This window comes from Alexandromys fortis, unplaced genomic scaffold (genome assembly GCF_014885135.2).
Source record: "Alexandromys fortis isolate MF-2015 unplaced genomic scaffold, M_Fortis_MF-2015_v1.1 scaffold_84, whole genome shotgun sequence".
In the NCBI taxonomy this organism is placed as follows: Eukaryota; Metazoa; Chordata; class Mammalia; order Rodentia; family Cricetidae; genus Alexandromys; species Alexandromys fortis.
Genome location: NW_026068017.1, coordinates 133,054 through 146,120, shown reverse-complemented (window position 1 = coordinate 146,120; position 13,067 = coordinate 133,054). Strand labels below are relative to the sequence as shown.

The 13,067-nt window shown below is 38.1% G+C and overlaps 2 protein-coding genes across 2 annotated transcripts; one reads left to right on the top strand and one right to left on the bottom strand.

Moving 5' to 3' along the window:
* The first annotated feature begins 7,506 nt into the window (after positions 1–7,506).
* Positions 7,507–8,451, top strand: LOC126514061 (olfactory receptor 1496-like). The gene has a single exon (XM_050162752.1). The coding sequence runs from the start codon at positions 7,507–7,509 to the stop codon at positions 8,449–8,451; it is 945 nt and encodes a 314-aa protein (XP_050018709.1).
* Positions 8,452–11,811: 3,360 nt separating this feature from the next.
* LOC126513977 (olfactory receptor 1468-like) lies at positions 11,812–12,753 on the bottom strand. Its single transcript, XM_050162623.1, has one exon. The coding sequence runs from the start codon at positions 12,751–12,753 to the stop codon at positions 11,812–11,814; it is 942 nt and encodes a 313-aa protein (XP_050018580.1).
* Between the last annotated feature and the right edge of the window lie 314 nt (positions 12,754–13,067).

Genomic DNA, 13,067 nt, shown 5'->3' with positions numbered 1-13,067 from the left:
AATCTATATTTTCAAAACTGTAAAATACAAATAAAAGACAAAAAGGTCTAATGATGTAAGAGCCCCCTATGTGTGTTGCTTTTCTTGGTTAATGAATAAAGAAACAGTCTTGGCCTGTTGATAGAGCAGAACTTAGATAGGCGGGGAAGACAGAACTGAAAGCTGGGAGAAGGAAAGAGTCAGAGAGATCATCCACCTGAGGCAGATGCTGGTTAGAATCTTTGCCAGTTAGCCACTACCACATGGTGATATACAAATTAATAGAAATAGTTTAAATTAATATGAGTTAGCCAATAAGAAGCTAGAGCTAATGGGTCAAGCAATGACTTAATTAATACAGTTTCTCTCTGGTTATTTTGGGGCTAAGCTAGCCGGGCAGCCAGGCCAAACAAGCAGCCTGGCTTTTCTTGCAACAGCCTATGGCATATTTTGATATAGCATTTTCCTTGATTGTAAGGTTAAATTTTGTTAATATGTCATCTTTCATCTAAATGAAATTACAACCAAAATTCCAACAAGAACTATTTGTACAAATCGATTGTATGCTTATAAAATTTACACATAAAGCAATTAAATGTTGGAATGAGGTTGCTTGTTCTTTCAGGCCACCCAGATAGCTTAGTCCCAAAATAATCACACAGAAACTGTATTAAATCACTGCTTGGCCTATGAGCTCTAGCTTCTTATTGACTAACTCTTACATATTAATTTAACCCATCTCCATTAAACTGTGCATTGCCATGAGGCTGTGGCTTACTGGTTAAAATTCGGGTGGCTCCATAATATCTCTCCCTCTGCCTTCCTTCTTTCAACATTCAGTCCCTTCTTTCCCGCCTACCTAAATTCTGCTCTGCTATAGGTTCATAGCAGTTTCTTTATTTATCAACCAATAAAAGCAACATATAGACAGAAGGACTTCCCACACCAATTAAATATTTAGCTTTTCATGTAGTGGTTATTACTTTTTATTGAAAATAGGCAAGGAAGTCAGGACTGCAATGGGTGTGCCCACCCACTGAGACAGTGGGGCTGATCTAATGGGAGCTCACCAAAGCAAGCTGGACTGGGACTGATGGAGCATATGATCAAACTGGACTTTCTGAACATGTCAGACAGGGAGGGCTGTCTGAGAAGCCAAGGACAATGGCACTGGGTTTTGATCCTACTGTATGTACTGGCTTTGTGGGAGCCTTGTCTGTTGGATGCTCACCTTCCTAGACCTGGATGGAGTGGGGAGGACCTTGGACTTCCCACAGGGCAGGGAACCCAGACTGCTCTTTGGACTGGAGAGGGAGGGGAAAGAGGATTGGGAGAGGGGGTGGGGGAGGAGGAGGAAAATGGGAGGAGGCGGAAATTTTTAAGTAAAAATAAAAAAAAGAAGATAGTTTTTTTTCATACAATATATTCTATGATTTCCCTTCTGTCTCCTTCCAGGTCATTCTCAAACATTCAACTCCACACCTTCTTTATCTCTTTTGAATACAAATAGGAAAAAGAAAAGCAAAGAAAAAGTAAAAGGAACACACACACACAAACACATACCATATAAACAAAAACTCAGAAACCATTATATGCAAGCAACAGACTAATAAGGTAAAAATGCCTGAAGAATTAAGAGACAAAATAAAATCTTCAAAAAAAAATCATTGAGTTTCAGTTGTTTTATGTACTGCTGGGCACTAAACCTACCCTTACATGTGGCTTGTTATACAGTAAGACTTTATTGGCAAGAATTAATTTTTTCTTAGTAAGTGGTTGGTCAATTGGTCACAGCTTCTGGGTGATGGAGCAGAGATCCTCTTCTCAGCACCAGGTTCCCAACTTGGACTTGTGCAAGCCCTGAGCATTCAGCCCCAGTCTCTTTAAGTTCATACATTCATCAGTCCTGTTGTGTATAGTCATCATTATTTTCTTGGTGTCTTCCATTCCCACTAACTTACAATCTTTCCTCTTCCTTCTCTACAAATTCCCCTGAGCCATGAGGAGAGGGTTTGATAGAAACATTCCATTTAAGACTGGGTGCTGCAAGGTCTCCCAACCCCTATACATTGCCCAATTGTAGGTCTCTGTATTTGATTTATGTACTTTATGAGAAAGTTTCTCTGGTGGTTGCAGTACAAGTCACTGATTTGTGGATATAACAGGATGTCATTGAAAATAACATTCCTACATCTCTTTAGCAAAACAATAGCGTTTGTTTTTCCCATATGTGCATGACCTATCTAATCCCAGGTTTTGGCTAGTTGAGCAGTGTCAGACATGGGGTCCGTCTCATGAAGTGGACCTTCAAGCCAATAATATAAAGGTTTATTACTCCCACAAGTTTCATGCTGCTATTGTGCCACTGTGTCATGTGGGCATGTCACCATTGTGGGCCAAAGGGTTTAGTGTTGAGAAGGTGTTTACTAGTGGCCTCTGTACTCATCAACTATTTCATCACTATTCACATCTCCCCATTTGTCCTTTCCTTGACCTTAGGGACCTTGAATCCCATAGGATACCAGATCCTGTTAAAATTCACTAAAGACATACTAATTACCCAGAACCTTTATAGAAACAATTTATCCCAAGAATTTCCAGTGGAGACCAATTATTATCACCTTTCCTATACTTAGGAGAAGGTAAAATTTAAAGAACAACAAAAAGAAAAACATCTAAAAAAATAGAAGCAACAAGAAAGCCCCTAAAACCTGGAAAGAAGCAAACTCCTTGCCTGTTCAGGTAATGTACAAGGTTTTTTTCTTGACTGGAGACTACTTTCCTGGGGGGAGTGGGGTAAAAGTAAAAAATGGTGACTGGAAAACCAACCCAATTTATCAATTATTTTTCTGATTATTAATAATTTAAAGTGTTTTACATAAAAATTTTATACAAGAAGCTATCAGTACTCATCTTTTGTGGCGGGCAGTTGGTGGTAAGCCTAGCCTTTAATGCCTGAGCCATCTCTCCAGCCCATCCAAGAGTAGTTTTTAAGCAGACTGATAGAGTAGAAAACCACAATATTTGGAAGACTCTTATGTATAGCATCTCAACAGATACACAACCTTCTGGAAAGTTTTGAACTTTACCAGATGACTTTCTGTGTATACCAATGGTGTGGGATGTCCTTCTGTATATGTGTTGCTTTTATTGGTTAACGAATAAAGCTGTTTCAGCCAGTGGCTTAGCAGAAAAGAGCAAAATGGGAATTCCAAGTAGTTAGAAGTGGAGATAGTTTGCAGAGTAAAAGAGAAGCCATATAGCTGCCACAGGAGACAGATGCAAATACTAAGAAAAGAATTATTTTACATATTGACAGAGCTAAATAGTGTTCTTTTTCTGCGTGTGGAAATTTTAGACTTTGCATTTGTGTTATCAGTTTGTAGAGAGCAGCCAATAACCTTGGCAATAGCCTGAGTGCTTTGTGGGTTTTCTTTGTGACCCTTTGGCCTATACCTCAATTAGATATAACATATATCAAGCACTGGAGGCTTATCTACAACATGATGGTAAGGAACTATTTCTACAGTTTGCACTTACACATCTCATTGAACATGGAGAATTCAGCTACTGACTAATTAGAGCCTTTCTACCCACCGAATACATTCACACTACGAAAATGCATTCTGAACAAGTTCATACTCTCACCAGCAGTGAAGGAGGGGTAGAAAGGGGGGATGGGGGTGGAAACACAAGGACTTGAAATGACTGAGTTGGGGGATGGAAAAGAGTGGGAGCAATGAAAGAAATATCTTGGTAGAAGGAGCCATTTATGAGGTTAGGGTAAAATCTGGTGCTAGAGAAATTTTCAGAAATCTGTAATGATGACCCCAGATAAGACTCCTAGCAATAGTGGAGAGGATTCTTGACCTGACCTTCACATTAGTGACCACCGTAATTGTCATTACAGAACCTACATCCAGTAACTTATAAAAGCAGATTCAGTAATTCACAAACTGCTCTTAACTCCAAGAGCTTAGTTTAAGAGGGAGGAGGGACAATATGAGCAAGGGGGACAAGATCAAGATTGGGGAAATTACAGACATAGCTCACCCAAGTTAATATGAGTCATAAACTCTAGACTGACAGTTGGGGATCCTGCATGGGACGGAACTAAGCACTCCGAATATGGGTAACAGTTATGTGGTTTGATCTGTTGGCAAAGGGCTGTCAGTGGGACCAGGACTTATCCTGTATACATGAACTTATTCTTTATGGTGAGATACCTTGCTCAGCCTTGATATGTGGAGAAGGATCTTAGTCCTGCCTCAACTCAATATACCAGACTTTGTTGAATCCCCAAGGGAGGCCTTAGCCCCTCTGAGGCATGAATTGAGGTGGGATATATAGAGGAGGTTGGTTGGAGAAGTGGAGAGAGGCAAACTGGGGCTGGTATGCAAAATGAAAAAGAAAATGTGAAAAAAAGAAAATCAAATATGCAAAGAAGTCAATAAAGCCCAAACAGTGTCCTTTTAATAGAGTGATAAAAATAAAAAAAAAAAACATCTATTGGCTTAGCTTACACACTGAGACAATGGGGATGTTCTATTGGAAGCTCACCAAGGCCAGCTGGCCTGGGTCTGAAAAAGCCTGGGTTAAAATCGGTCTTGCTGAACATAGAGGACAATGAGGACTACTGAGACCTCAAGAACAATGGCAATGGGTTTTTGATCCTACTGCACGTATTGGCTTTGTGGGAGCCTAGGCAGTTTGGATGCTCACCTTACTAGACCTGGATGGAGGTGGGTGGTCCTTGGACTTCCCACAGGGCAGTGAACCCTGATTGCTCTTTGGGCTGACGAGGGAGGGGGACTTGATTGGGGGAGGGGGAGGGAAAGGGGAGGCGGCGGTGGGGAAGAGACAGAAATCTTAAATAAATAAATAAATAAATAAATAAAAAATAAATAAATAAATAAGAAAAAAATAAAATAAATAAAGGAACATAAGTCAGTATAAGAAAGGAATGAGAAGGCATGGTATACATGCCAAAAAAAATTAGAGAGTCACAGAAGAATTCTGAGAACAACTCTACCCACACAAATTGATAGTCAAGAACAAAGCAGTAAATTTCTTTAAACATAAAACATTTACAATTATTTCAGTGGATTTCAGATAGCCAGCCCTTAACTTATATAAAAATCTAAACTGGAGTTACACATAAATCCTGCCCATTGCATAACCAGGCAAATGGTAGGTATGAGTTGATTTTCTTCATTTCTACTTTCTATATGAGTATATTCAGGATTGATCAGTGGCCATCATCAGCCCCCACCTCTGGGAACTGAGAAAATTGGTCCTAGATAAGTCATGGGTAATTACTTTATCTTTAATGAGTTATGAAGTATCTGGTCTCCTCTGGGATGCTGAGCCTCTTGGGTCCACAGATGGCTAGAAGGGGACTTGTAAGAAGATGTTGACTACAGATGCTGTTCTTTCCTTGGTTGTAATGAATAAATGTGACAGAATCTGAAGAAGAGACATTAATATACCTTCAGTCACCCTAGAGAAGTTGTCAGTGGGTACCTCATTATCCTCCAGTCTATGGATCTTGCATTTCCAGTTGTATGATAATATGACTGGCAGTTTTCAGGTATGACAAAATTCCTTGTCATTTCTATACTTTGCAACATTTGCCATGCTGAAGAAATACCTTGTTCTATAGATCCATTAATAATCATTTTGGTGATTATTAGGTTTAATACAATTACTTGTGGGGTAATTCTTTTTCCATGTTAATCTAATTACATCTCCTTAGAGGGTAGCAACAGTCAATTCTGGAGTTCTTAAGTCTTCATTTAAAACATCTTTAGCTTTGGAAGATTAGTCAACTTTGACAGGACCCTTCTCTAAAAGAGCTCAGAATTCTGAAACTGCAAGTAATGAATGTACTTGCTGCTTACTAAGACCTATTGACCAGAATATCGATACCCCCTGAGTGTCTGATTATCAAGCTGAATATCAGCTTAAAAATAAGAGTCACTGATTTCAGGGAATTCCAGGTGAGTTGCATGTATATTGACTGGTTGAACAATTTATATAAAAGATTCTCCTCTGAGTTTCAGGTAAAGAATTGAAAAAGTGAAGGCCTGTTTATCAGAATGAGAAAGCTTCAGAGGTGATCTCTGCTTTGTAATATCTGCCTGTATGCCTGCATGAAGCATTTATCTAATTATTCTTTATCAATAAAAACTCAGGATTCAGACATGAGAGTTAAAAATCTAAATGATAAGACAAATGGTTGAAAAGTGACCATTAACCTCCTCACTCCCTCCTTCCTGGATCCTAAAGGGCTGGGAATCTTTATAAACCCTTCCCCACTACTTACCATGTTTCTATATAAATTCTCAGTCATGCAAAACATCTATGGCTAATTTTGGTCAGCTAAAAGCTAGCTCAGAACTCTGATTCAAGGCAAACCTTATTTCAGTCTCAGTAGTATAATAGTGTGTTCAAAATATCCAGCAATACCTACATAAAGCATGGGCCCCATTCATTCACAGATTTCACTTATATTTCCCTCCCCATTGTCACCAATCATGACATTCAAATGTTAAGCCCTTAATGCAGCTGCACTAATGACAGGAGAACGGAGACTCCAGCAGCTAGATTCAGTAAGCTAGTGTCATAGAAGTATTGCCTACCTCTCTGTGTATCATTTATTTTCTTCTAATATTTTTTTCAGTTAGAGGTGGATCTCAGGGACTTGAGCATCCATTTCTAGGAACATGATTGGATGGTCTTAAATGTGTGAGTAAGAAAAGGATAAAAAAGAGAAACTATATATTGCACAAGATCGAAATTCAAGGTAAGAATAATATAAAATGCAATAAGTTATATAATGGTTCTTGAATTAATTTTATTTTATTATGAGAAACTATAGGTTAGACAGAAAACTATGTATGCCTCTTATTGGTAATTTATCACATTAAAATACATGCATTTTACTAGGGTTTATATAAAATTAAGAGAAAGGTACTTTAAGAAAAAAACTGTAGATTGGGGTGAGCTACAGCTTCATGGAATAAGCAGACAGGCAGGAAAAAGATTTGTTAATACATTGTGAATATAAGAAGCAATTAGAAACGACTATACTATACTATTATAACATGTAAAGGCGAAATTAAGCAAAGTTATTGATGGTTGTAAAGACTGAAAATACTTGGGTATAGAGATAACAATAACTTTGATGGAACAAATATTAAATATTAAAGAACATGCAACACACAATGTGTGCCTCAGAAACATGTCCGGTTTCACTTGAACATGGAGACAGATTGGGGGAGGATCAGGAGTGCATATGGGACTGAGTTAGCATGTCATTGCCTATCAAGGACATCCAAAGAACTGAAGAGATTAAAATTCTTCTATACCATTGTGAATCAAAGAATATAAGAAAAAGAAAATAATATTCTTTTTAAGGTAAACAAATGATATTGAAGAACAGAAGCGATCTATGTCATATACAATCAACCATGGGGAGATTATAAAATTGTTCACAATTTTTCTTAAAGTCATTGGAGTTAGATCATGACTGGAAACAACCAAAGTATCATCACCCAATTCCTCCTTATGGGCCTGCCCATCTCCCCAGAGCACCAGCACCTGTTCTATGCCCTGTTTCTGGCCATGTACCTCACCACCATCCTTGGAAACGTCATCATCTTCATCCTCATTCTACTGGACTCTCATCTCCACACACCCATGTACTTGCTTCTTGGCAACTTGTCCTTCTCTGACCTTTGCTTTTCCTCTGTCACAATGCCCAAACTGCTTCAGAACATGCAGAGCCACGACTCAACCATCACCTATGCAGAATGTCTGACACAAATGTACTTTCTAATGTTTTTTGGAGACATGGAGAGCTTCCTTCTTGTTGTAATGGCCTATGACCGGTACGTGGCCATCTGCTTTCCACTTCATTACACCAGCATCATGAGCCCCAAGCTCGGTGCTTGTCTATTGTTGCCAATGTGGATGCTGGCTACATTCAATGCCATGATGCATACCGTGCTTATGGCTAGATTGTCTTTTTGTGAGAAAAACTTGATTCTCAACTTCTTTTGTGATGTATTGGCTCTACTGAAGCTGGCATGCTCAGACACCTACATTAACGAGTTAATGTTATTAATCATGAGTAGTCTCATTGGTATTATACCATTCGCACTCATTGTTATTTCCTACGTAAGGATTGTCTTTTCTATTCTCAAGGTTCATTCTACCCAGGGTCTCCGAAAGCTCTTCTCCACCTGTGGCTCCCACCTGTCTGTGGTGTTTCTTTTCTATGGGACAATTATTGGTCTATTCTTATGTCCATCAACTAATAACTCTGCTGTGAAAGAAACTGCCATGGCTGTGATGTACACAGTGGTGACTCCCATGTTGAACCCCTTTATCTACAGCCTGAGGAACAGAGACATTAAGGGGGCTCTGATAAGAGTTATCTTCAGTAACAAAATCTCTTTATCATGGTAGCACTTGGGATTTTTAACTAATTTCATGTAATAAACATAATGATGTCAATATTTATGAAATGTGTTCCTTATTACATAACCTACATGAAAGGACATGCTATATAACTGTTCAGTACATGAAAGGGAAGGGATGTAGTGGTGCAGTTAAATTAGGAAAGATTGTCCTGACATCTAGCTATATCTTCCTCCTTTCCTTGCATAAATGATCCTGGAAATACATAACAGAAGACGTAATAGCTAATATGATCTCAAATTCTTACATTCTTAATTAAGCACCTGCAGCATTTTTCTCATTGTACTTTGATTTCCATGTTCACTGATGTATCAGTTAAAATAATTTAAGTAAAAATTTAAGATATTCGATAACAATGAATGTTCTTCAACACACCACTTCCTTTTAATATTTCCAACAGGTTTTCTCACATTGATTTTGACATAATTGTTTTTCTTAATTCACCTGACAATCTTCATGTTTTTTTTTTATCTTTTCTGACTACTCTTGAACATTTAGGGCAATCATTTTGTTTATCACTGCCATTTATGTAATTTTTCTCTTAATTTGAAATTGACCAATAAACATAGACCATTCAATTTACTTTATTATGACAAAAAGAAGAAAGAAATCTAGATGCTGGTAATGCCTCATGTGTGTTTCATACTTTAATTTGTAAACTTCTGTTTATACTGGATGTTTATTTTACTCTTGTAAAAATCTTGAGTAGAAGGAGAGGTTTCTTTTTTACATAATGAAGAATATGAGGCTTAATGACTTTCCATCTCACACTAAGAGGCAATGGTTGACTGTGTATGAGATTATAGACCAAATCCACCAAATTTACTCTTTTGCCTATATATATATAAATTTACCTGAATATGGCATGGAATAACCTTCATCCCTTTTTTTTCTCCAGTTGCCGTTGATAGATTATGACATACTGACATACAAATCCAGTCCTTTATATTCCGTTGATCTCTCCCAAACATACATCTCCATGTGATGACAATGAAAAAAGAAATTGACAATACCAAAAGATAGAAAGACTTCCAAAGCTCATGGATTGGTAGGATTAATATTACAAACATGAGTATCTTATTAAAAATTCTCTTTTAACTAATTCCTCCCTTTAGGAATCCCCAATTGTCTTGCTAAATCTACTGATAATGTCGATGGAGACGTGAGACTGATTGCTGCTGTGTAGAAGAGTAGAAGCCTGACTAGATTTCAAGGCAGCTACCTAGTTTCGCAGTAGTCTTAGATGGGAATTCAGGGAAAGCCTTCAACCCACAGTTCAGAGAGGGAGAGGGGGGGAGGAGGGGGGGGAGGAGAAAGCATAGTGGGGTGGGGCTGGGCCACATACATGCAGCTCTAGTGGGAGCCCCATATGCAGCCCTGCCTGTGTTGGTGGATTAAAAAGTCTCAGGCAAACAGTTTTTTTGTGAATTTATACTCCAGACATTGGGTGCCAAATGTAGCATGAATAATAAAAACCCAAAGACAGAAATAGGGGCTCAATCCAAAAACCAGAAAACCAAAGCAGCCAAGCCACTAAAGAAGCCTTACCTCTACCAAGGCTGGGTGACTACAAAACTAAGCAGCTAAGCCTCTCTCTCTCTTCTCCAATTTCATATTCCTTCTAGTACTTGGATTAAAGGTGTGAACCACCACCACCTGGATTTTTCTGCATTGATCTTGTGTATCACGGGGTAGCTTTGAACTCACAGAGATCCATTTGACTCTGTCTCCCAAATCCTGGAATTATAGGTATGTGTCAATATTGCCTGATCTCTAGTGGCTTTAGCTTTGCATCTTGTCTCCAAGCAAGATTTATTTTTCACACAAATAATATACCACTACAAATATATACTCAACACAACATGCATAAAATTAAAATGCAAATATTTACAGATATTGAAAACATAATAAATTCCATATAAAAACACAAAAGTTAAGATGATTCCAAACAACAAAAGAAAGCTGAAGGTATCATCATTATGACTTCAAGTTATACTATAAAGATATAGTAGTAAAAAGAATACAGTACTTGCATAAGAACACATATGTTGATTAACGAAATAGAATTGAGGACATACACTTGTACAGACACCTGATCTTTTATGAAGAGGCCAATAAGACACTTTGGGGAAATGACAGCATCATCAACAAATGGTGCTGGTCAAACTGGATAGCTACATGTAGAAGAATGAAACTAAACCTTTATTTCAACCTGCATAAACTCTATTACAAATAGATCAAGGACCTCAATGTAAAAGCAAAATATGAAACAGATGAGTAGTATCTTTAAAAATAGAACTTGTACCAGCCTTTAAGTTATTTCCATGATCCTAGGAAAATAAAATGTAGGGTCTGTGACTACTAGTTAATTCTAGGCAAAAGCAGAACTGTACAAATGACTCTGTAATTTTTTAAAATGTCAAGAAGATTCATGAATTTATCTGGAAGTAGAGGAATTGTAAGAGCTATAGGATGTGGAGGTCTCCAAGGAAACAGTATCTTCCAAACAAAATTTGACTGATATATGTGTGAACTCAGAGCCTGTGACAGCATGCACAATACCCACACAAGTTCAAACCAGACAAAACCGCGGTACAAAAAAGGGGCAGTGGACAACCCTCTGTAACTCCAGTTTCAAGAGACTGGCCACTTTATTTCATCCAATGGCCACTGCATACACAGTGCACAGACAAAACACCCATATGCACAATAAAATAGTAAAGATTAAAACATTAAGAATGAATGAAAGCCAATATTTGTTCAGAAACAACACATAGGACACATTAGGAGATTGGGAGGTTGAGATACTGGGATGTTATCATGGGCTTAGTATTTTGGAAGACAATTTAAAAATTAGATAACAGTTAAAGCAGAACTCAGATAAACTGATAAAATTTTGGGGTGACTTAAGATGTAAGGAATGGAGGGCACTAAAATAGCAGCTCTAATATATGCCTCTTCAGGATCACCCAAGAAACTTAAAATAGAAGAATATTCATGTTTCTGTCTTCAGTTTTACACTCAGATATATTCTCTTCTACATGCTCATCTTTTTTTTTTCTTTTTCATGAGTAGAAGTCAGGTTTCCTCTACTTTGAAAAAAGGCAGTTATATTACTAATGGGTGATCAATTTTAAATATTAAACACTTTATTTTGAGATAGCTTTTTTGTTGGTTGAAATGATTTAACTATTGATCTTAATAATAAATGATAAATGAGTGAGTATACTGAAAATATTATGCATTTAATGGAATCTTGGATGGCAATGAGGAAATCTGGAATCACATCTCCACATTAGTGCAGTCTGCTTATTGGGTACAGTTTTCCAAAATTGTCAAGTGCAGCTATCAAATACATAAGGGAATTTTCTTCTCACAAAGAACTCTCGTCAATGCCCCCTTTATGTCTCTGTTCCTGAGGCTATAGATGAAGGGATTCAGCATAGGAGTCACCGCTGTGTACATCATTGCCATGACTATCTCCTTCACAGTGGAATTATTAGCTGAAGGACATAAGTAGAGACCAATAATTGCCCCATAGAACAGTGAGACCACAGACAGGTGGGAGCCACAGGTAGAGAAGACCTTGCGAACGCCTTGAACAGAAACTTTAAGAATGGAGGAGACAATTTGTGCATACGACACAATGATAAGAAGGAATGGAATGACAATAACAAGGCCTCCCATGATAAATATCACCAACTCATTAACGTGTGTGTCAGAGCAAGACAGTTTCAGCAGAGGAGATATGTCACAGAAATAGTGGGGGATCACATTGTCCTCACAGAAAGATAATCTGGCCACAAGCAGGGTGTGTAACATGGCATGGAATGTGGTCAGAACCCAGGGCAGCATCACCAGACACACACAGAGCTTGGGACTCATGATGCTGGTGTAATGAAGGGGGAAGCAGATGGCCACATAGCGGTCATAGGCCATGACCACTAGGAGGAAACTCTCAAAGTCTGCAAAAAACAAGTAAAAGTACAGTTGTGCCAAGCAACCTGTGTAGGAAATGGACAGAACTTGGCTGTGCATGCTTTGTAGCAATTTGGGCATTGTGACAGAGGAGAAGCAGAGGTCAGAGAAGGACAAGTTGCTGAGAAACAAATACATGGGTGTGTGCAGATGGGAGTCCAATAGAATGAGAATGAGGATGATGAGATTCCCCAGGATGGTGGTGAGGTACATGGCCAGGAACAGGGCATAGACCAGGTGATGGTGCTCTGGGGGGATGGGCAGGCCCAAGAGGAGGAACTGGGAGATGACAGTTTTGTTCCCTTCTGTCATATTCTTTCTCCTGTATTGTTAAGTAAAAATGACATAGATCCTTAGAAATACAAATTAAAATAAGCAGACATCTAGGCTCTTTTTATATTATTTACTTTAAAACAATTATTCTCATAACCATAATTATAAACTTATAATATCTGTAAACCCTTATAATATTCTTTAAAAAGCCTCCTTGTATGTTTCAATATTCTATCATTTCCTAAACAGGTTTAGCTATGAACTTCTGCGACACAAAACATGTTCGTTTTTCCCTTACCTATCTGAATGACCTTCCTAGGCAGATGAAATTGGTTCCTTCTCTTAGTATCTCT